This window comes from Leopardus geoffroyi, chromosome E2 (genome assembly GCF_018350155.1).
Source record: "Leopardus geoffroyi isolate Oge1 chromosome E2, O.geoffroyi_Oge1_pat1.0, whole genome shotgun sequence".
NCBI classification, from domain to species: Eukaryota; Metazoa; Chordata; class Mammalia; order Carnivora; family Felidae; genus Leopardus; species Leopardus geoffroyi.
Genome location: NC_059335.1, coordinates 34468802 through 34493397, shown reverse-complemented (window position 1 = coordinate 34493397; position 24596 = coordinate 34468802). Strand labels below are relative to the sequence as shown.

Below are 24596 nucleotides of genomic sequence, written 5' to 3'. Positions count from 1 at the left end.
CTCGCCAAGGCCACTTCCGCCCTACCCGCGCTCCCGCAGAGTCCTCATATCGCGAGAGGCGCGAGGTGCGAAGCCGGCTGCCGTGAAGAAGCCGGGAGCGAGCCCCGAGAGGCAGGTGAGCGTCGTTGAGTTGCGGCCCAGGAACCCGGTCTCCCCAGCCGTCCCCTTCCGGCCCATCCTCGCCCCTGGAGCCTCTTGTTTCCTATTCCCAGCCCCGTTCCTCGGTGGACACGGAGCCATGACCACCTCCCAGGGGAGCACGGCGGGCTTTTCCCCGGGGGAGCCCGTATGGGGGGGGGGAGGGGGGAGGGCCGGCCGGCCCTGCCTGTCTCGGGCTCCTGCGCTGTGGTGGCTTCTGACCTTCCCGGGCTGCCTCCTCTCATGCGCTGCCGGCCCGAGGTCTGAGGCTCCGAAGTCAGCGCGCTGAGAAGGAGGAGCCTTGACCTTGCGTCCCCAAGACCTGGGTCCTTCAAGACCCGCTTCTGCTAATAGCCAGCCGTTGTGACCTTGGACCTCAGGCCCTCGTCTCAAACACTGGGGGAGCTGAAGCCTCGGTCTTTGGGGGAGGTGGGGTACTTAACCCCCAGGTTGTAATTTTGAGCCAGTGACTTGCCAGAATCTCCAAAGTGTGGAGTTGGTGTTATTAAATAACAAAAAAGTAACCGAGTAACTTTTAAAGATCTAATTGGCTTTATTGAACAATTCATGAATTGGGCAGCATCCCATCCCAAGTAAAGGAAAGGTTTTTCTTAAAGGCAGAGGGGGTGAGACAGGGAAGTTATAATGGGGGGAGGGGATTATTTCAGGCAAGGGGACAGAAGGGGTCTGTTAGGCAGATTACCTTACTAATGCTGACTGTAAAATTCCAAACTGACCCCTGAATTGAGATTACATTCCTGGAGAAGGTAGAAACCACAATTAAGTTAGCTGTTAGTTTCGGTTTGTTGATGATGTGTGCTTAGCACAAGTGGCTCCATTTCGGGCCTGTGGTCATCTTTTCAGCAGTATAATTTAATATTTCCCAAACTTGCCAGATCAAAAGAACCATCCAGGATGCTTGCTAATAAATTGGGTACCCATGTCTTTCTCCTGGAGTGTTGATTCAGTACATCTGGGTGCCGTCCAGGAATCTTATTTTAACAAAGCCCCCAGGTGACTTGTAGACTCTGCAAGTTTAGGAAAGGTTGGTGATGTCCATTCTGACATTAAGTGCCGATCTCTGAATGACTCAGGGAGGTCATGGACCAGGCACTAAACTGAAGTGTAAATGCAGAGTGCCTCCGTGTGATATCTGTCATCAGGGAAGGCTTCATATTAACAGGGAAAAGTACATGGTTTCCATGTTAGGAATAACTGATGACAGGAACAAAGCATGTCATTCTGTAAATTTTGTGTTTGCAGTTAGACCCTTGTCTTTGTATCTCTTTTGCACAATGCTTATCAACTAGTCTTTTCAAAACATCTTGCCCTCCCCTGCCTGGATGTGGAGAAAGCCCATCTGAGCCAGAACTACTCCCCAGATGTTAAAATTTCAGATCCACAGCTCTGGATTTCATTAAAACACTACTGATCTGTGAGGTTTTGTTTTCTGAGTTCTGTCCACCGATCCTCAAATGAGCCTTTCCTGTGGAAATTCTAGCTCTGGGGTATCCTTCCTGAAATTCTTAATTCTTGACACATACCTAATTGTCTGGAGACAGTCTTCCATTTTCCTTTGAGTTTCTTGTTTTCTTGCCGATTATCACCTCTTTTTCTGTGTGTGTGTGTGTGTGTGTGTGTGAGCGTGTGTGTGTGAGCGCGCGCGCGCGCACACACACACTCATTACATTTAAATGTTTCCTTTTTGAGAACTTTCGGTATTCTTAGAAGTTTTTAGCCGCCTGACTTAAAAGGATTGATCCTTGGTAAGAACTGGTATGCAAACTTCAATCTTATTTTTTTTTTCTTATTTTTAAAAAATGTTTTTATTGGGGCAGCGGCAGAGAGAGAGGGGTGGGGGGACAGAAAATCTGAAGCAGGCTCTGTGCTGATAGCCCAAGCCCGATGAGGGGCTTGAACTCATGAACTGTGAGATCATGACCTGACCCAAAGTCGGTTGCTCAACTGACTGAGCCACCCAGGTGCCCCAATCTTCTTTTTTTTTCTTCTGGCTCCCTTCATCCTTCAGAGGAGCCAAATGCCTCAAGATTTGCTGTTTATTGGGTACCTTAGAAATAAACAAGTTCATCTCCAGAAGTTGTTTTCAGACGTCTGCTTTCCCTGCCTGCCAGTAGCATTTTAGAAGAGCCATGGGCACTTGTGTGTAGCAGGCAGTGCTGGAGCAGTGCTTAACAAGGCCAGTTACGTGACAATGCCTTCTTCAACTCCACCTCTTTTTAGAGATGAAACTGAGTCACACTTGTAAGTATGTTGACTTAGGTGCCGGACATTTTTTCCTTAGAGTTGCTTTAAAAAGGCAGATTGACAGCCACACAGAACTCTGACGATGACAGGTATCACACTTTGGCTTTTAGATACTTTAAAGAACGTTGTGTCCCATTTTATTCGGAAAATGCTGGCCAAGAGTGGTGGCTATGTCTGCGTTTTGAGGGTTAATGATTAGTAAATGTATTTTATGAGCTCCCTCTTGCCAGAGAAGATAAGTTTGGGGGGGATATGGAACGCAAAGCATTTTACATCCTTCTAATGTGCTGACACAGTCCCACTGGAGTAGTGCCTAAGATGTCATAAAGTGCAGCTCTTCTGTGTAATTCTAACAGTGAGAAAGAAGCCTCACATCTCTCCCTGGGGAGTCCTCAGTGGGCATAGCTGAGGAGAAAGAACAGGTTTTATAGGGACTCCTTGAAGCAAAGGCAAAGCAACTGGCCACCAAAAACTAAGAGTTCCCTTAGAATATTATTTTGTTGAGCTCTGTGCAGCAGACCCTGCTGAGGATCTGCATAAAATATGTTTTGCATATTCTTCTCTTCTCATTTGCTTCGTACAGCAGCCTTGCAAAATAGGAGATTATTATTCTTTATTGATGGGAAAAGAGGCTAATAACTAACCCATGGTCATGTACTAAGTAGACAGTCCAGTGGTCGATAGAAGCCCAGTTCATCTGTATTCGAAACCTGTGCTCTGTAGAAACTGCCTCCATTTAAGGTTGCTGAAAAGGTCTAGACACCTGGCTTTTTGTTTTGCTCTAATAAACGTGCACCTTCTTTCTTGATGCTTTTTCTGTGAGTACAGTGTAAGGTTTGTAGTTGTTGCTGGTGGGCAGGGAGCTGGTCACTTTCTATTGTCCCAGCAGAGAACCTGGTGCCAACATCATTCTAGAAACAAGTTCTTTATTTCTTATAATCTGATGCCCAGCAATCCATGGTCCTATTTTCCCTGGCTGGATCTTCTGTGCTGACAGCATGGAGCCTGCTTGGGATCCCCCACCCCGACCCCTTCCCTCCCTCCTCCCTCCCTCCCCTGTTTACATGCACTCTCTCTCTCTCTCACAATAAATAAATAAACTTAAAAAAAATATGTTTGAGGGAGTTCTTCCTCAACATCCTGTGCCTGTTAAAAGCTTAAAAGTTTCATTTCTTGGGGCGCCTGGGTGGCGCAGTCGGTTAAGCGTCCGACTTCAGCCAGGTCACGATCTCGCGGTCTGTGAGTTCGAGCCCCCCGTCAGGCTCTGGGCTGATGGCTCAGAGCCTGGAGCCTGTTTCCGATTCTGTGTCTCCCTCTCTCTCTGCCCCCCCCCCTTTCATGCTCTGTCTCTCTCTGTCCCAAAAAATAAATAAAAAACGTTGAAAAAAAAACATTTTAAAAAAGTTTCATTTCTTTATTGTGTACTTTTTAAGGATTTAAAAACGATTCAGTGACTAAGGAATGTTGCTTGTCTGATAATACTTGGCATCCTTTTTACTGGGGCTTGCAGTCAGGTCGGGATAATAAGAAGTGGACATTTTACATGGAAGCAATTGGATAAAAGGTATGATGAAAGCAAAAAGGCAAAGGTTTTTCATAGAACAGGGAGGGATTCACTTTGGAGAAGTGGGAGATCCAGGTGGAGCCAGATTATTTATGGAGGACCTGATTCCAGAAGAAGACTTGATTTCACCTAGAAAATAAACTTCTTTAGGAAGTGAGTGACAAAACCAAAGTACTATAGTATTTAAGGATGACTGGCTAATTTGGCTAAGATTTGTAGGTGGAGGAGCAGGTCGTTTGAAGTGAATATTTTTAAGTTTTTATTGTTTTATTTTTGAGAGAGAGAGAGTGTGAGCAGGGGAGGTGCAGAAAGAGAGGGAGACCCAGAATCCGAAGCAGGCTCCGGGCTCCAAGCTGTCAGCACAGAGCCTGACGCGGGGCTCAAACCCATGAACCACGAGATCACGACCTGAGCTGAAGTCTGGCTCTCAACGGACTGAGCCACCCAGGCGCCCCTGAAGTGAATATTTTTGAGGACGGAAGAATGTAGTGGACGTGGCTTAAGTTTAGTCCGAGTGCCTGTGGTGGCATAATTGTGACTGAGTTAGCCACTTCTGCAGAAGACAGGAGTGTTCAGCACAACACTGATCCATGCTTGACCTGGCTACCACGGCTTCTGCCTTTATGCCATTTATTGGAGCTATTTTAGGTTGGAAACTTGGTGGCATTAATGTTTAAGAAAGAAAGGAGGAGCCAAGTAGAATGCTATCGCCTGACCTGATTTCATTGTGAGCACATTCTAGACTCATCTCAGTATCCAGTGGAAGAGAAAGTTGCCTCAGGGTGGTGGGGGGAGGGGATTTCCATAGGTTAAAAGCATGGGCTTTACAGTCCTATGGATTTGGATTCAAATTCCAGGTCTTTATCTCACAACATTTATTAGTTGTGTGACCTGGCAAGTCCATGGCTTCAGTTTTGTAGCTGTAAAATGGAAATATTTAGTTTAAGGTTGTGCTGAGGTTCAGTTGAGATAATGTATTTTAAGTGTTTTGAACAGTCTGGGTAACTAACATTAAACGTTAAAGACAGTAGGTAGTATTGATCATTGCAGATTCAATGGAATTGAATTTTCATATTTTGAAGAAAGGGAAAATATCATTATTCAATTTGCTAAATTTAAATATGTTGTCTTCTGGGGCACCTGGGTGGCTCAGTCTGTTAAGCATCTGACTTCAGCTCAGGTCATGATCTCACAGTTTGTGGGTTCAAGTCCCGCGTCAGGCTCCGTGCTGACAGCTGGGAGCCTGGAGCCTGCTTTGGATTCTGTGTCTCCCTCTCTCTCTGCCCCTCCCCGGCTTGCACTGTATCCCTCTGTCTCTCAAAAATAAATAAACATTAAAAAATTAAAAAAAAAATAAATATGTTGTCTTTTTTCTAAAGAAACATTAAGCTTGTGGTTGGGTTATATCTGCCCATTTATTGGCCTTCTTTACTGAGTCCTACTTTTGCCTAATGAGCATCTTGTGTGTTTTATATTCTGTTCAAGCTGAGTTGTCTCAAATCAAAGCAGAAATAATCTTTCTGCCTTCAACTTCCTAACTTGACTGCCAAGACAGGCCTCTCATCAGGGAAGCAACCTGCCTTGTTTGGGAAAGTTGGGGTTATGATCCATTGAGATGGGTTCATTTCTTCACCTCTCTAGCATCTACAGAAGATATTCTAATGTGGTCAGCATTCCCTGGCAAGAGGTCCGAATTAAGGTTGTGATTCTAATCACATTTGATGGTTCCTCATGGATTAAATTATGCTTTTGTCTCTGCTCCGTCTTGACTTTCCTTTGTCTCGTCATCTGTAGGTCCCTCGGCACTGCAGGAATGGCAGATTACGGGGTCTCAGCTGGCCAGTTTGTGGCAGTGATCTGGGATCAGTCATCCCCGGCGGAGGCTCTAAAAGATCTGGTGGAGAAGCTTCGAACGTTAACCGGCGGCGAGGGCCAGGTGTCTGTGGAAAACATCAGCCAGCTGTTGCAGTGTGAGTGCCTGCACACATCATCTTTGCAGGGCGGCAGGGGTTGGTGGGATGCTGCATTTGTGTGGTTCCTCAATGTCTGAGTTGTTTTGGGTGGCAGACGATAGCAGTGGGTGGCCACGCTGCTGTTTTTCAGTTGAGATACAGTGGACTTCAGAGTGTAGTTGATTTGTAGAAGTCTGTTGTTTCTTATTAAATATTCTGCATTTTTTAAGCCACCTTTCTTTTTTGCTCCTTTCCCTAAACATAGGAAAGGATACAAAATTAGTAAGGCTGAGGGAGAACAGCAGCTTCATTGCCCCTCTTGCTAGGATGCCTCTTAACATTTGCTTGAGGGGGCGATGTTCATTCTTCCAGGGTCAGGCCTGCAGCCCTCGAGGGAGGCTTGGCAGGGGTTGGCAGATTGCCTCTGGGGCCCAGGTGCTTGCTGAGTAGAGTCTTCCTTCTTTTCAGCTGCCCACAAAGAATCTAGCTTTGACGTTATTTTGTCGGGTGTAATTCCTGGGAGCACCACTCTGCACAGCGCTGAGATTTTGGCTGAGATGGCCCGGATCCTTCGGCCGGGTGGATGTCTCTTTCTGAAAGAGCCAGTAGAGACAGCTGTAGGTAAGGAAATCTTCCTTTGAAAGACTAGAATTTAACAGCGTTCCATCTTTAGGTATGTTTACTGCATCTCTCTGAGTAGGAGGTATCATTTGGAGATCCTTCTCCTTGGTGGTAAATGATTGTACAAATCTGAAGCAGGGCACCTGAAGGAATTGTGACCTTTGATCCGTTCGGTAGTAAAATAGAAGGAAACTGCCCATCTGACAATGGCTGGGTCCTTCAACAGGCTGGCTGGTTAAACTGTGGTACGTCCATACCGTGGAAAACTCTGGAGCAACAAAAAGGAATAAGCTCCTCATACGTACAGCAACTTGGATGACTCTCCAGGGAATCGTGCCGAGTGAGAAAAAGCCAGGCTCAGAAGGTTGCATGCTGTGTGCTTCTGTTCACGCAACATTCTTGAAATAGCAAAGTTATAGCGATGGACCACATTGAGGATCGCCACGGGTTAGGAGCGGGAGGCAGAGGATGTGTGAGGCGGTAAAGGGGTCGTCAGAGGGCTCCATGTGATGGAGCATCCTGGATCCTCACTGTGGTAGTGCTCACACAAAGCTGCAAGTGTGGTAAGGTTGCACAGAGCTGCACACACGCAAGCAAGCTCACGTAAAACTGATGACATCTGGGTAGCACCGTGGACTCCCGGTGACAATTTCCTGGTCTTCACCGGTGTGCTGTAGTTGTGAGATGTTACCATGGCGGGGGCGTCTACGGCCATACCACCCTGAATGCACCCGATCTCGTCAGATGTTACCATGGGGGGGGAATGAGGCGAACGGCCCTTTTTAAAACAAAGCAAAACAAAACTTTCTATGCACCTATAGTTATTTCAGCATAACAAGTTAGAAAATAATGACTGGAAGTCTGGGAGTGATGAGTGGTCTTATTGACTCATGTGAAACTAATGATGGAATCCAGGAGGTAAAAGCCTCTCGTTTTTGCTCCGTGGTGAAGCTGTCAAAACACCGTCCAATTCTGAATTTTTTAACTTTTTCCATCAATATGTGATGACTTAACTTAAAACACAGTAAGAGAATGAATGTATTTTGAAATGCGTAGAGGTGTTTGTGCGGACGTATAAATTTGAGACGCAGACCGCAGATGACCAGCATTCTTTGCTGGGAATGTAGAGTTCGGGTGGCTGCACACAGTGTCTGCCAGAAGTGTACAGAGAGAACGTCAGTGCCTTACGTTTCCTCAGCCTCTTCCTCACTCATTATCCAACATCCCCTGGAAGGTATTTCCAAGAAGCCAAGAGTGAGAAGAAACAGTAACAATGGAAGTATTATATGACACTTAAGAGCACAGGTAAGAGCACTTTGACCAACCAAAAGCATGTGTCAGAATGCCTTCACCATTTCTGTTTTATTGGCTGCTGACCCAAATCGGATGGAGCCTTTATTATTTTCCCTGCTTTGTCCCATGAAGTACTAATTGGGGTTTTCCTCTCGGCAGTTAACAATAGCAAAGTGAGAACGACATCTAAGCTGTGCTCGGCCCTGACTCTTTCTGGTCTCGTGGAAGTGAAAGAGGTATGTTGGTAGACAACGTTCTTTGCTGGGAATTGAAGCCTTGGGCGACCACACCCAGGATCTCTGTGAGTCAGTACAGAGAAACTCAGGGGAGTAACAGCCCTGAAGGTGAGGTGCACAGTGTTGCGTACACTAGGAAGCAAGCCGGGAAGTGCTTTGTGTCTAAGATACGTGATGCCGTAAAAGACAGAACTTTCTGGAACACCTGTCCTTTGAAGAGACTCAGCTTGCGCCCATGTGGGTTGGGGCGTGTTCCAGTCTCAGTACTGGTGTGGGGGTGGTGGCCACGGTGGCAGGGAGAGCGCAACACAGGTCCCTTAATGGACACAAATCCTAGGCCCAAGAGCGACACAGGCACCGGGACCATCCTCAGATATTTGGTGGGAGGCTGGAGCAGGTTGGAGGGTGGGGATGGGAATGCCGTCTCTGATAGTTCAGTAGAAATACTGAGGTTAAATGGAGGTGTTCATATTTCTACATTCTTCTTTGATGTTGAAGTTTTCTTATGTGAGAGGTGAGTGCTATACCATGATCACTGGTAATACCACCTGTTTGCCACATGACCTAGGGCCTTAGTTTCTTTACACCCACTCTTTATTTTTTTCTTAGTTTCGGGTTTCTGTTTTATATTCTAAATAAGAGATGCTCATCAAAATTCAATTAATACTAGAGCATATAAACATAAAGTGACGTGCAGGCCTTCCTCACGCTTCCCTTCCCAGAGGAAGCCACCAACACATTTTTTGTGTGTGGCTGCTAAGACCTTTTTTATATATTTACACGTGTGTGTAAGAGAGACTTTTTTAAGTGTAAATAAGGTTGTATATATACATTGTTCAGTCACTAGCTTTTCCCCCCACCTTTAAATGTCTTTTTTTTTAATGTTTATTTATTTATTTTGAGAGAGAGAGAGAGCACGAGCAGGGGAGGGGCAGAGAGAGAATCCCAAGCAAGTTCCACACTGTCAGTGCAGAGTCCCATATGGGGGATTTCATGATTTCATGAACCCATGAAATCATGACCTGAGCTGAAACCAAGAGTCAGACACTTAACTGACTGAGCCCCCCAGGCACCCCTAAATATCTTTGACATTTGCCCACCTTCAGTGCATTGCCCCTCATCCTTAATGATGATGTGACAATATTGAGTGCTATGGATGGGCTAAGATTTATTCAACCATCCTGTAGTTGTTGGGCAGAGAGGTGGCATTTCCACATTTTTTTCTACCTTTATCAATCGTCTGCTACTTCTTCCCGAGAAAACATTTCCCTCCCGCATGGTCCTTTTTCTCTAATTCATTTCCACTCTCTTTGTTGTGGGCATGCTTCCCTGCTGTAGGCTGTGATCCTTTTCAACATGTCTGTTCAACATGTCTGATTCATCTTCATAATCATAATCATAATCATTACAACCCGCAGAATGACTGGCATAGTGCCTTGTACCTAATAGACAGGTGTCTGGTAAATAATTTAGGGTTGGCTCAAAGTAAGCACACAGACGGAATGACACTCTAGGGGACAGGTCACTGAGAAACCGAACGTGAGGCATGAGGTGACATCTGTCATCTGGTGCTACTATATGCTTAGTACACAGAAATGAGTATTTGACACCTGTATAGGTAGACATAGTACAACGTTATTTTGTGGAAAGAGTGTGGACTAATGCTTTTGGTGTCTTGAATTCCAGCTGCTGCGGGAACCCTTGAGCCCCGAAGAGGTACAGTCTGTCCAGGAACATCTGGGTTACCAAAGTGACAGCTTGCTCTCTGTGCGCATCACAGGCAAAAAACCCAACTTTGAAGTGGGTTCCTCTAGTCAACTGAAGCTTTCTATTGCCAAGAAGTCTTCTCCTCCAGGTAAGACTGGCCTGAGGACCTTGTTCTGTCCAGGTGGGCCTAGAAGGACATATGAGACATTGAGCCAGAGATCTGAATAGAGGCAGTGATATCTCTAGAGGACCACTCCTTCCTTAATTTCAGTCATTTCCTAATGGAAGAATGTTTAATGTACTGTTGTCCTGGGCAGATTCAGATCCACATCTGACATAATGCATAGGTATTACTTAATTCAACCCCTTCTGCACCAGAAGACACTGAGGCCTCCAGATTCTAGAGGCCTGAGCATGTGGTTTAGCTCACAAAGTCTTTCCACACCCCAGAACCATGACATTTATTCTCAGAAGATCTCCCACTGGTGGTCATGGCCACTAAGAGTGCCCTGCTCCTCTTCCTGTCTTTTCCATGCTAGTAAAGTCAGCTTCTCTTACTTTGAGGATCTTAAGCCACTTGTGAACAGATTTCTCCTCAGAAAGTTGCACTTGCCCTTTGCCACCCCTTCACCCTTCTGATCACTATTACATGAGGCCCGAATTGAGAGAAATTGTCCCAGCTGTGAAATATGTGAAAATTTACAGGTACGTTCACACTACTCTGCTTTGACTGGCCAGCCAAAATCTTTAAGAAATCCTCTGGAATCCCAGTCTTCGGAGTCATGGTTCCAGAATGGGTAGGGACGGCTTCGATGAGCGGTTTGCCTTGCGGAAGGCCTGAGCATTCAGCTGCACAGTGATCTGTGGAGATGCACTTACCCCCAAGGCCCATCTGAGGACCTGCCCACAGACTCGGGGCTCCGCTCTTTCAGGGCCTTCCTTGCACCCCACCCCTGACCCAGATAGAGCCGGGAGGTGTGAGGCTTGTGTCTGCAGCTGGTTTGTGTTACACCACCGCCACCGGCTCTGGAGCCGATTTTCTTGTACGTGACAGGTTCACGTGAGTCAGAAGCTTTGCTATTTATGATGGTTTTTGGCAACTTTCTCTCTGATCTTCAGATCTCCCTGCAGTAAGTGTAGGGAGTACGATTAGCCCCAGGTTCTAGGGGTGGAAACGAAGATAAGGACACAGCAACATGGAGTGAAGTCAGAAGCATTGGACAGACTCCTGTTTGTGGCTCTTTACTGTAAAAGTGGCCTAAATGTGGGAACCAGCTTCCTCACCTATAAAATTAGGACACCACATACTTAGCTTGTAAGATTCTTACCAGGATTTAATTAGGTAGCATATATGAAATACTTACCATAGTATCTGACACAAAGCAAGTGCTTAGCAAATGATGGCTTCTGTCACTGCAAAGCGATCGGCCCCAGGCCGTGCCTTCTCTAAGTGGTAGAGCTGGGCCTCGGACCCAATCCTTTTGACTCCCAGTCCAGCGTCCCCTCCCAGAGTCTCAGTAGAAGGCTCACGTATGCCTGTGGTTTGTCTCTGGCTGCTTTTATGGAGCTCTTTTTCTTTTGTGGGTTGGACTCAGTGAAGCCTGCCGTGGACCCTGCAGCGGCCAAGCTCTGGACCCTCTCAGCCAACGACATGGAGGACGAGAGCGTGGTGAGCGGGCACTGTGGGCACTGCGGGCTCTGCGCTGCTTTCTTGTAGGCCTCGCTGCGGGTATGAATGGTCGTCATTGGGAGTGGCCTCTCCGGACTTGCAGCCGTAAAGCCCAGCACTGCGGCTGTGCCTGTCACTGGCATTTTTGATTCAGGAGGGAACTCCGCATTGGTGGCATTTTACATTTCTTTTTCAGCATCTCTTTTCCTCACAGGTTTTCTTGTTCTCACTTCATGTGATATGTTAAAGATTCTTGTGGGCATGCGTGAACCTGAAAAAAGTTTGTCAGCTTTATTTTATTGGCTCCTTTGTCTGGGCAAGTCACTGAACGCTCACTGTCTTAAGAGCAACACTTTCCCATCTTTGATCAGTACTGTCTATAGTAAAGTTCTTTATTTCTGCGACTGTTGAAATTCTGGAGATAGCAGGACAGGCTACGGTTCATGCCCCCGTAGAGCTTACAGATGAATTGTCCACACATTTATCAAAGAATTGCACACATGTATGTATCGTTATTTGTCTTTTTCTCGGGAATGATATAAAACATATTTCATTCCCTTTTTCACATGACAGCCCTTCATATATTTGAATAAACATAACACTTCTCTTTTTGTTCTTCCTGCTCCCTCCCTACATACACACGCACTCACATTCTCTGCACATTGTAAATTACTTCCCAGTCCCCTCACAACCGAATGCATCTTCTGTGGACATAGTTTAGATCCCTCCAGTGGTCAGCTGGAGTGTGATGATCAGCCCAGAATAGGGCAGTGGAGACCCTCTTTACGTGGACCCTGTAAACCCGCTGCCACCACAACCCTTTTTTCAGCCTTCTGTTAGCAGAGATCGTGACCGTGTCACTAACTTCTTCGAACACTCTCCAGGATCTCATCGACTCCGATGAGCTGCTGGATCCAGAAGATTTTAAGAAGCCGGATCCAGCTTCCCTGCGGGCTCCTTCATGTGGAGAAGGGAAAAAGAGGAAGGCCTGCAAAAATTGGTGAGTGCTGGCAGAAGCAGGGTCTGCCGGGCTGCTTCTAGTGGCTTCTTGAGTCTCAAGGAATAGGAATACTTGACTGTTGTTAAAATATATATTTTATAGTGAAATCTATCATATATACAGAGGACTTTTTTAATCAGGTACACTTTAAACAGTAATGAAATGAACACCTGTGTACTGATTACCCAGGTGAAGAATCGGAAACATGACTAGTATCTCAGAAGTCCGCTCGACAGGCTCCCTCAGCTGCGTCTTGCTCCCTCTCGTCACAAATTACCATTCTCCCAAGTTTATGTTAATCATTCTTGGCTTATTTGATAGTTTACCACCTAGTGCGAAGCTCCAAATAATACATTCCTCAGTCGTGAAGACCTGAGTAGTAAGCCCACCCCCGATGAGGCAAGGACAGGTCATTATTCCACATCTGTGAAGTCTCCCGGTGAAAGATAAGATCTGCAGTCTCGTCTGGACTGGGTCCCTTCCAGGGGAGTCGGTAGGAAGAGTCACGAGGGAGTTCTCGGAAACCAAGGGCCTGGCACAGGGAGAGCACTGGCAGGGCCGCAGAGTGACGCAGTGACTGGCGACCAGCAGACGTGTGGTCAGAGGGAGGGACTGCTCTACATGTTCTGATCCAAACCCGCTGGGACCAGAGCTCTCCTGTGCGGAGCAACCACGGCAGAACACACGTGTCCTCGGCAGAGCCTCCGGGTGTGGGGGGAGGGCATGCTGAGTGTCGCCCGCACACGGTCAACATAAGCCAAGGCCCTGGGCTGGCTTGCCCGCCCTCGGGTAAGAGAGTGGCCTGATGGCAGTTTGGTTGGTGACAGTGGCAGCCTTCAGTGTGTCTGTCTCTCGTGCCCCTGCCCCGTGCCCACGTGTGACCTTGTCCCCAGCAGTGCGGAAATCTTGGGAGTCCCCTTCACTGTTCCCCTGAGGGTTCCCTTCCGTCTGCCTTACGTTAGCTTGTCCGTTTTTTGTGTCCCTTGCTTCTTTCTTGGTTTTCTCTTTTCTCTTGGTAGAGTCCATTCTCCAGTAGTTTTTTTTTAGAAAAGCTACTTGAGAGGTAAATTTTGTTTTGCACACTCTGTGTGGCTAAAAATGCCTTTTTTCTATTCTCATACATGATTGCTAATTTAGGTATGGAAATCTAGATTGGAAATAATTTTCTTACATCATTTTGAGGACATTTCTGTGAAGAGGTATCTGGGGCCATTCAGTTTCTTGATCTTTCTGTAAGACCTCTTTTTCCATTTTGGAAGTTTGTAGAATTGTCTTTATCCCCAGTATCATTTTGCAATATGTCTTGAAGAGGGGTCTGTTCACATCTCTTGCACTAGCCACTCGATACACCTTTTCAGTCTAGAAGCCACGTCCATAGCTTGGGAAATGTTCTTTAATTTTGTATACCATTTTTGTCTTCTCTCTTTGTTTTCTCTGTGACCTGTTACTCAAGATGTTGGATCCCTTTAATCGTCCTGTAAATTTTTTTCTTTCACATTTTCTTTATGCTTTACTTTCTGGGAAATTCTGCAGGTTTATCCTCTACACCTTTTGTTATTTTATTTCTATCATGGTTATGTTTTTTTAATATTTGTTTATTTTTAATATTTGCTTATAATATTTAATATGTGTGCACGTGGGGGAGGGGCAGGGGGAGAGAGGATCCCAAGCAGGCTCCTCACTGTTAGTGGGGAACCTGACACAGGGCTCGATCCCACAAACCATGAGGTCATGACCTGAGCCAAAACCAAGAGTCAGAAGCTTTACTGACTGACTCACCCAGGGCGCCCCTCTACCACCATGTTTTTAATTTCTAAGATTCCATTTTTGTTTTGACTTTTTTCTTTTTCTTTTTTTTTTTTTTAAGCACAGTGTCCTATTTTTATTTTGTGGGTGTGATCTCTTCTCTTTTCTCCCGAGGTTAGTGATAGTTCTTTGCAGGTTTTTTCCTCCCTGCATAGTCTCTGTTTCTTCCAAGTTGCCTTTTTTTTCTTTTTTTTTTTTTAGCTTGGTCTCTCACTTTGAGGTAGAGGCCTTCTACCTCCCACGAATCTTGGTTGTCTCCAAGATAAGAGTGGAGGACAGAAAGCTCCCTGGGAGCCCTGAGCTCAGTGGGGGGTTTGTTGGCTGTGCTTTAGTGACAGGAGCCAGGGTGGGCCTGTGGGGGACTCGGCCAAGTCAGTATCTCTGGGTCTTTCCCTTTGGGGTGTTAGAATTCGCAGAGAAGGAAGGGCCTTTCTGGTGCAGGCAGTTCCTTTGGAGGGTTTGGGGTGTGATGTGGGTTGGGGGTCGGCCACCTACGTGGTGGTGGCTTCCTCACTGCCTGCTCAGAGTTCAGCTCCCCTCAGTCGGAGTCCCTTCTTCCCCTCCTGCTTTGCAGCACCTGGCACCGCATTGCTGCTGTCCCCTTTCCCGTAGCCCCTGTCGTTGGGGGGTTATGTGTTCACTCCAGTTTTGGAGGGACCTTGAGGGAAAGTAAAGTAGAGGCATGAGTTCAATCTGTCCTCTTAACCTGGAAAACGCTGGTCTTAGTATTTTTGCATTTGTTTCATGGATGGAAAGGGTGGTAAAAAGTTAAATGGTGGCGTGTGGGCTTGCTGAGTCATCGGTGTTTTGTTTTTTTTTTAAGTGTGAAAGTTGCCAGCATTCACAAATCAGGAGATTTCAAGTAAAAATCCAGTTTGTTTGTTTTTTCTGTTTGTCCTTAGCTTTGGAAAATGTGCCAACACTGTCTGCTTCTCCCCAGTGTGTTAATCGGCCGAAACTGAGTAGTGGCCGGCCTGTGTAGATAGGGCGTTTCCCTCGGGGCCACCTGCTCCCCACCACTCTGTCTCCCTAAACGGCCTCACACTTAAATCATCAGCCTGGCCCTGTGGGCGTGTGCGTTAAGACATCCTGGTGTAAAGAGAAAAGTGTGAGGGCGGGCTTGGGCTCTGCCAAGGATTTGGAGCCCCTGGGTGGTGGCTCGTCTCACTCACAAGCTACTGATGTCCCCCCAGCACCTGTGGCCTCGCAGAAGAACTGGAAAGAGAGAAGTCAAAGGAACAGGCGAGCTCCCAGCCCAAGTCGGCTTGTGGAAATGTAAATATCTGGATCTTTACTCAGTATTCACAAAACCCCCAGTGGTATTGGGCATCATCCTAAACCCAGCACAGACTAGCTCCCGCTCTCACTTCCTGCCCAGATATCTAATTAGGCAAATACGTGAGAATGTGTGTGCAGGAGAGAGGTCATCGTCTGAGACTGGGCTGGCATGCCCGCACCCCGGGGGGAGCTCTTGTCATTTCTCGGTTTGGGCCCCGTTCTTCCCACTTCGTCGTGGCCGGATGCTCTTCAGCCATGTGGCTGAGCTTGGCTATGATTTGAACTGCTGAGAATATAGAAATACGGCCTCTAAGGAGCTTCTCCAGACCGCCGATTTTCGTAAAACCGGAGATCTTACATACTCTCGGTATCTGGATCTCAGTTGGACCTACATATGCACCGGCCGTTCCCATCGGGCCTCTATGGCCATGTCAGGAAACGAGGGATCCCTTTCTTGCCCATGAATCTGGGACACACTGACCCTCCACTTCCCCGTATGACTGTCTCTTCCCTCAACAGTGCTACCTGGGCGATGCCTTCCGCTGTGCCAGCTGCCCCTACCTTGGGATGCCGGCCTTCAAACCTGGGGAGCAGGTGCTCCTGAGCGCCAGCAATCTCAGTGACGCCTAGGAGGGGCCGCCGTGGCGCACCTCTGCTCCTCGGCCAGCTCCTGCCCCTCGAGTCCCACCGCCGTGGTTCCTCCCACCTCCTCTGGATGTGCTCACTCTCTGCACGAACTCCAATTGCAGGGGGTGCTGGGTAAACAGTGCGAAGCTGGCTGTGGGGTGCAGTGGGGTGCAGCGCTGCTATGTATCCAAAGACCAAGGTTAATGGGGCCTGGTTACTCTGAGTCAGGGGACCTCTTTCTCCACCTAGTGTGAGGGAACGGGAGTGCGTCCTGAGGAGGCCCCTCTCCTGATGTCACAGTGCTGACCTCACACTCAGAGTATTAACACTCTGTGACGGAGGCCCTGCCCCGATTCTAAGCTCAGCAATAGTGCCACTACCTGTCTTCCAGAGCTGGTGGTTTACTCAACCTGCAGTTGTTGGTGACAGGAGTCAAGTGTCTCATGACCTCAGGGCACCAAAGGAATCACCCATTGGTTGCTGTGATCATATTCAGTGTCCCTCTGTCCTTTTATCCCCACCCCACCCCACCCCTGTTTTACTGTATCGTACCTGTCCTGTGGTTTCTGTTACTCTACAGTCATTAAAGTTGTGTACTTCTGCATATTGGTTGTGGAGAGGGGTATGTTTGTGTGTGTGAGGTCTGACACAGCCATCTGAGCTCAACTTGGACCACAAAACTTTCTTTTTTGGAGAGACTGAGTATCACACAGTGGGGCCAGTCCTACATTTAAGGATCAGGCCTCTCTGCATCTACTTTGGAAGAGGCCAGGGTGGTAAGAATTTAGAAGAAAGCAGGACAGAAATCTGAACCAACAATAAATCTCTCTGACCAGGAGATCTTTCATTCTCTTTGTTACACAGACTTGGAATTAATCTTGGCAAAAAGTTGGAGACTATGGAGTTAAGAGAACAGGATTTGGAGGGTCCTTGGCAGGCTCAGTTGGTAGAACATGTGACTCTTGATCTCAGGGTTGCGAGTTTGAGCCCCATGATGGGCATAGAGATTACTTAAAAAAAAAAAAAAAAAAAAAAAAGAAAAAGAAAAGAGAGAAAGAGAGAAACCAGGACTTATATATTTTATCAGTAAATGCAAATGTTCATTGGTGTTTGTCCTTGAAACTGCACTGCATTCTCTGAGTCTGCTTTTGTTTATCCTGGTCCCTGCTGGTGGATTTTATGGGTGTGGCTAAGTTCTAGTTTGACTCCACTCCAAAGCCCCTCTGGTAGGCAGGCTCCTAAGATGACCCCAACCCCCTTGTATGATCGATCCCCTGTCCCTGAGTTTAAGGAGGACCTGTGAGTATGACGGGACATCACTGCTGTGATTAGGCTACATCACGTGGTGAAAGCAAAAGGATTTGGCACATGTCATTCAAGTGCCTAATGGACCTTCAGTTAAAAGGGAGCTTACCCTGAGTGGGCTGCCTTAATCAGGTGGTCCTTTAAAAGAACTAGAGAACAAAAAGTTTCTCGTGCTGGCCTTCTAAAGCTGCCATGTGGAGAGAAGGCCCTTGCAGGGCCTCTGGGAGCCAAGAGCAGACCCTGCTGGCTGGCAAGGAGAAGGGGGCCTTCACCCCTACGGCCGGTGAGACCCGGGCAGGGGCCTGGCCTCACTGTGCCTGCAGTCCTGATCCACAAAATCTGCAGCGGTAAATGTGTATGGTCTTAAGCCCCTAGATTTGTGGTAATTTGTTATGCCACAACAGTAAACTAATTCAGCCCCAGACAAGATTTCATGTTAATATTTATTGAGAATGGCTGGGATGCTGTTAGTTGCTTCTGTTGCAGTTGTCAAGATGAAGGACAAAAAAACTCTAACCTTCAGGTCGAGGACACGAGCTTCTGAACCAAATAGAGTCTCGGGACGGATCTAGCAGAGCTCTGGGCAAATGCCACTGGCGCTTGCTGACGTGACGCTTGTTTTGCGTTTCCGTCGCTGCTGGCAAGAAGGATGACCCTGTCTCCTGTCTGCTACGCTTGGCGTAGTGAAGGGTCCCATGTGGGCAGCTGTGGGAGGGCTCAGGGTTGGGGCCAGCGGGCTGGAGAGAGGCCTTGCCGGTCCGCAGCATACATCTGGCTGTTGGGGCTCGGCCGGACTCAGCACAGCGAGCAGACACCGGGGGACACTGCTGGTCCTCACGCCTTGTGACCCTGGAAGACCGCAGTTCTCAGGGGAGGTTTTATTTTATTTATTTAATTTTTGAAGTTTATTTATTTGAGAGAGACAGACACAGTGTGAGTGGGGGAGGGGCAGAGAGCAAGGGAGAGAGAGAATTCCAAGCAGGCTCTGCACTACCAGGGCAGAGCCCGACTTGGGGCTCAAACCCATGAAGCCATGAGCTCATGACCTGAGCCGAAACCAAGTCGGTCGCTCAACTGACTGAGCCACCCAGGCGCCCCTCAGGAGAGGTTTTAGAGCCCTAAACAGCCTCAGATGTCACTAACTATAACCTCCATTTACATTTGAGAACACTGGATGTGACAGAAAATGACCTGCCTCCGGCTGAGGACCTTTACCAGTAGAGGTGCCTGATGGCCTTGACCATTCTGAGTCAGTCATGAGTCTGAGATGGGGCTGAGAAATCTTAATCTTTTTTGTGTGTAAACTCTATCAGGTCTTTTAGTTAGAATTTCACCCTCTCCCTGAAGTCACTCTAAAGCACTAAGTGGGATGGACAGCAGAGCAAACCACACCTTCCTTGATTATAACGGGGTTCAAGCACGCAGGCAGGCAGTGGGGCTGAGGGAAGAAGCGTACAGGGAACCTTGTGAGCAGGAGGCACCGGTTGTTGGGCAGGAGAAGAGAGGTTTTGCTCTGTGACCGTCTTACAGCCACCTGTCTGCTGGGCAGGGAGAGGTGGGCTCCACATGGAACCATTACCAAGAATTGGTGAAGTTGCGGCCAGGTGGGATTCTTACACGCTGCCGATGGGATTGGTTTGGACAATTACACCCTACGGTGTCGATTTCAACTCTGGCTGTGTGTTAGAATCACTTGGGTAGCTTCAAAAAACCAAGAAAAACACCTATGCTGGAAGCCCTCCTTGCCAAGGACCAATTAAGTCCATCTTTTAGGATAGGACTTAGGGTGTGCGCATACATGCAGAACTTTCCCAGGCAATCAATTCTGAAATGCACCCAGGATTGAGAACCACTGCCCTGGAGAAACTCTTTACACGTGCACCAGAAGACAAGCTAACCAATGCAGCACTATTTGTAATAGCTGGAACCTGGAAGTAGCCCAAATGGCCTTTAACAAGAGGATAGATGAATGAGTCGTGGTGAGAAAGGAGGAGGGGTAGTTGTGCACACCAGCGTGGAAGAGTCACACCACACAGAGCCACAAGAGCAAGTCACGGGAGAGTGTGCGGATGAAAAACCTCGCCTCTCCTATAAAGCGCAGAGTTTGAAAACATACAGCATGCGTCAACGTTAGAGATACATATCATACATATATTGTGTATACACACACGTATGTGACAAACTAAAGAAAATCAAGGAGGGGCACCTGAGTGGCTCAGTCCATTAAATATCCGACGTCAGCTCAGGCCATGATCTCTCAGTGCGTGAGTTCCAGCCTCGTGTCAGGCTCTGTGCTGACGGTGCAGAGCCTGCTTGGGATTCTCTCTCTCTCTCTCTCTCTCTCTCTCTCTCTCTCTTTCCCCCTCTCTCTCTGCCCCTCCCCCACTGGCACTTTCTCAAAATAAATAAATTTTTTTTTAAATGGAGGATGATAAACACAAAATTCAAAAACATAATTGTCTCTGGAGGTCGATGGGAAGATAGTAAGAAGAAATGGGTCTTCTAAGCAGAAGGAAGATTCTATTAAGCTGGAGGGTGGGTGTACAGGTGCTCATTCTATTATTGGTTTGTATACCTTACATATACATTAACTATTTTGTATTTATAAGAAATTTCATTAAAAAAAAAAACACACCTAGGAAAATCCATCCATAAAAACTCTTGGTCTTCAGGAAAATGCCCGCCAGCCCAGAACACAGTCCCACACTTCTCTGACATGAACCTCCGGGAAATCTTTTGGCCCAGTTAAAATTTCATTCAAAATTGTAAAAGTGGAACCAACACCAGTCATAAGAATAACAAAGCAGATGAGTGTTGTCTGTGACCAAAACCACTGCTGCAAATCACACAAATGTAGAAAGTGCGGGAGAGGGATACAAGAGCTGAGAACTGATTAATAAGGCATGAGGAGAAAGAGAGGGATTCCTGTGATGGAAACCTGAAATAGCAGAGTTGAGGCAAGGCATGAAGAAATCTAAAACCCCAAAGATGAAGTCGATGTGAGAGGGAGAGCTAGGAGGAATGGATAATGCTAAAAACGGGCGGTGAGGACAGGGGTAAGAAAACGAAGCAGGGGCACCTGGGTGGCTCAGTCACTTGAGCTTCCAACTCTTGATTTTGGCTCAGGTCATGATCCCAGTGTCATGGGATCGAGTCTCACATCGGGCTCTGAGAAAACCAAAACGAAGTGTAAATGAGAGAATCAGCTAGAAAATGATTTAGTCACAGAAGGTAAAAGAAACACAGCATCTCAGAATAATCACTTAGAGACAACTCAAGAGGGGCACCTGGGTGGCTCAGTTGGTTAAGTGTCTGACTTCGGCTCAGGTCATGATCTCACTGTTCTTGAGTTTGAGCTCCATGTCGGGCTCTGTGCTGACAGCTCAGAGCCTGGAGTCTGAGGAGTCTGCTTTGGATTCTCTCTCTCTGCCCCATCCCCACTCTCTCTCTCTCAAAAATAAACATTAGGGGCGCCTGGGTGGCTCAGTCGGTTAAGTGGCCGACTTCAGCTCAGGTCATGATCTCGCGGTCCGTGAGTTTGAGCCCCACATCGGGCTCTGTGCTGACAGCTTGGAGCCTGGGGCCTGTTTCAGATTCTGTGTCTCCCTCTCTCTCTGACCCTCCCCTCTTCATGCTCTGTCTCTCTCTGTCTCAAAAAAATAAACGTTAAAAAAAAAATTAAAAAATCAACATTAAACATTTTTTTAAAAAGATACAATTCAAGGAATTTTCCAGAAATAAAGCAAGAGTGGATCTACACATTGAAGGAAAAAGTGGTACAGAACGTTCAATACTAAAGATAACAGTTTTCCTAGCTGCGGTCCCTGACCCCAGCACATGCAGAGTGCTGTGTGTTATCGAGGAGGCACTCGCTATTAATTCTGAAGTTCCCTTACCGCTAAAACAGGGTGATGCGATTTGTAAATCAGTGCAATGAAGATTTTTGTGGTCTAGAAAAGTTTCCGGTTTGTGCTTGTCTGTTCCCTCAGTCTTCCCTTGCTTCCATGGCTGTTCTGTCACAGTGACAGACTTGGGAACAGGGAGGGTAGAGCGCGGTGGGGACAGCTGGACAGTGGGCTAGGGACCGAAGGCTCCACTCAGCCTCTCCTTGGCGTCAGATCTCACTTTCCGTTGTCACTTCCGGGTGGTCCAGGTATGACCTGACCCCGCACCCACCGTCTAGCATGAGGCCTCCGCCTTGGAGGATCTGGAAGCTGCATTTAGGCTCAGCGGGGCTCAGAGGCGGTCAAAAGTCCCTTCCTCCCTTACTCTCTTCTCCGTTTACAATTCAACATTTTTTTTACATTAAGCCAGATTTCAAATACAATTAGATACACTGTAACACAGCTGGATTTGTTTGTTTTTAATTCAGATCAACTCTTTAAAAAAAAAAAGGAGAAGTTTATTGAAAACACTGCAAGGAAGCAGCTGGCAGGACAGCAGAAGAGAGGCCGTCTAGATCAATTCTATTTCTTTTTTTTTAATACGTGTGGCGTTCTTTTTTTTTTAATACGTGTGGCGTTCACAGCTGTGTTAACCCTTTCTCTCCCTTCTCTGCCCTCCCCAGAGGTGTTCTCTCTCCTGAAGTTGATGCACGGCACACCCATGCTGCTTTTATATCATTTCTCTGCAGAAAAGAGCTTATATGAAACGTGTGCTTTTGAGGTCAAATTGGCATAACACAAAATTAACCGTTTAACGTGAACAACAGAACCTCTACAGTGTTGGGCAGCCATCACTTCTGTCTAGTTCCGAACGTTTCCATCACCCCCAAAGGAAACCCTGTACCCGTCAAGCATCTGTGCTTTATCCCCTAGCCTCCCTGCCTCTGGTAACGGCCAGCTGCGTTGTGTCTCTGGGGACTTGCCTATCCTGGGCATTTTATCGGAATGGTAGGTGACCACAGGGACCTTCTGTGTCTGGCTTCTCTCGGCATGTTTTCAGAGTCCATCCGCCTTGCAACCTGTATCAGTACTCCTTTCTGGGGCTGAATACTATTCCATCGTGTATATACGCCGCTATTTATCCGATCGTCCACTGATGGACATTTGGGCTGCTTCCGCCTTTTGGCAATGGTGAATAGCGCTGCTACGAACATGTGTGTATGGGCACTGAACACAGACACCCTGACCCGGTCCCTGAGTGGCTGCAATCAGAAGTGGGTAAACCGGGCCGGCCCCTGGCGAGAGCAAAAAGGCCTGGCCTTGGCTGTCAGGCACCTCGGCTCAATCTTTATCGGGAAGCCGACGCGCCCTCTGGTGGCCAAGCGCAGAGCAAGTCGATTCTAAATTCCGCTTAAAGGCCAAATTTGAAATCTGGTTGTTTTATCACCGCACCGGTTCCTCCGGGATTGCTCCTTCTCTGTGTCTGCCCCTCGTGGAGTTCAGCCGGGGGCTTGTTGATGATGTAAATCAAATGTCCACTATGCACGAAGCACCTCTCTCCCACTCCCTTACAAATGAGGCAGGGACTGAGTCAGGCAGGGCCTGACTCAAATACCAGCCCCCCCCCCCTACCGTGAGCTCATTGGCAAGACAAGCGCGCAATAACTATAATAAAGGGGGCAGGGTATGACAGAGGTCAGGCTGAAGGCAGAGCTGGGGGCTGATGGAGGGTCAGTACAGCCACGCTGAGCTCTGAAGGGACACTGGATTTCAGTCAAGGGAGGGGACGTGCCTTCCTGGTGGAAGGAACAATGTGATGCCAGAGCCCTCACTGTTCTCTGTTCTCTGGTCCCTTTCTGGTCTATTTCTCACCAGTCAGGGGAGTCCCCAAGTCACAATTCATTAATGGCCCCTTTGCAGAGGGATATGGTGGCTAATCCCTTCTTCTGCATCTCGCTCACTGCCCCCCAACCCACGTTCCATCCTGATCTTGCTGTTAAACATCCTCACTGTCCACCACGCAGCTCTACTCCTCTGAGTTTACAAATGGGCCTCTGAGGAAGTTTTCGCTTGGACAAAAAGGTTTTGTTTCTTTTAAAACAACTTTTCTCTGTACGTGGATGAAATGTGTGTCCTCTGAGTGTGTTAGGCTCTGGACGGCAAGGGTGAGGGGTCCCGCCCCAGCCCTTGTTCTCCTTTGCTGTCACAGGGGCTCCTTCTTGCCTCCCTCTATTTTGAGATCATCTTTCCTCCGATTCCCACCCCCCACCCTGCGGCCCCACCCAGCGGATCCAGAAGACACTTTTTCACAAAGCACTCAGACGAGGCTGTCCCAGGATTCCAGGTCCAAGGCAGTCGTTGGCGGGGTACTCCTTGGGATCAGGGCAGGGGAAGAGCCCACCTGGGGGCAAGGAGACCCTGGGGCTACAAAGAAGCCAGTTCACCATCAGCCTCATTATTGTTGTTTTTCTTTTTTTATTCCTGCCCCTACTGGAAAGTGGGCTTGGGTCTGTCATCTGGCCTGCAAGAAGACAACTGACCACAAGGGGAAAACAGGAGGCAAAACTTTGCCTAAAAATAACTCCTAATTGCAGCCCCCTCGGACAAGGCAGATCACAGACCCCTAGGAAGAGAAGGACCCCGTGCTCCTGCCCCCAGACAGCATCCCAGAGAGAGAAGCCATGAGGCCCCGGCTGATCAGGAGAGTGAAACAGAACTAGAATCCAAAGACCCTAATTCTCCCCAGCACCCTATGCGCTGTGGCTCCAGCCCTGAGTTGGGCTTGCACAGAGGGGTCTGGGGGAAGGGAGTCCATAACTTTCCCATCCCCCATCCTTCTTAACATGTAGGTTGTGGGGTGCCCTGGCTGGCTCACGGAACTCCCTTCAGTGGAGGAGTCAGGACTGACAGATGCACAAAGGGGTCAACTGGGAGAACAATGCCATCATGGCAGGCTGCCCCACGGTCCACAAGAGCCAGAGGCATCGGAGCAGGAGAGAGAACCCGATGGGCAGCCATTCTTGGGGAAGGCCTCCTGGAGGCTGGGCTCATCCCACAGACCCCCTCAGCTCCCTTGCCTGGGCCGCTGTCACTGGGGCCTTTGCTTTCCCTCACATGTAGTCTGCGGTAGCCATGTCCCCCTCTAAGCCTCAGTTTCCCTTCCTGGCCTGGACAAGGCAGGACCAGGTAGATGTTCTTGAGGGCCCTTCCAGTGTTGACAGGCTAGGTGGACAGAACACGCTGGCCCAGAC

The 24596-nt window shown here is 47.9% G+C and overlaps 1 protein-coding gene across 1 annotated transcript; it reads left to right on the top strand.

Moving 5' to 3' along the window:
* Positions 1–7: 7 nt before the first annotated feature.
* CIAPIN1 (cytokine induced apoptosis inhibitor 1) lies at positions 8–16760 on the top strand. The gene is made up of 9 exons (XM_045442859.1): positions 8–115; positions 5762–5937; positions 6388–6540; positions 7993–8069; positions 9756–9924; positions 11372–11445; positions 12330–12445; positions 15445–15526; positions 16049–16760. The coding sequence occupies exons 2-9, from the start codon at positions 5781–5783 to the stop codon at positions 16157–16159; spliced, it is 939 nt and encodes a 312-aa protein (XP_045298815.1). The 5' UTR covers positions 8–115; positions 5762–5780; the 3' UTR covers positions 16160–16760.
* The last annotated feature ends 7836 nt before the right edge of the window (positions 16761–24596 follow it).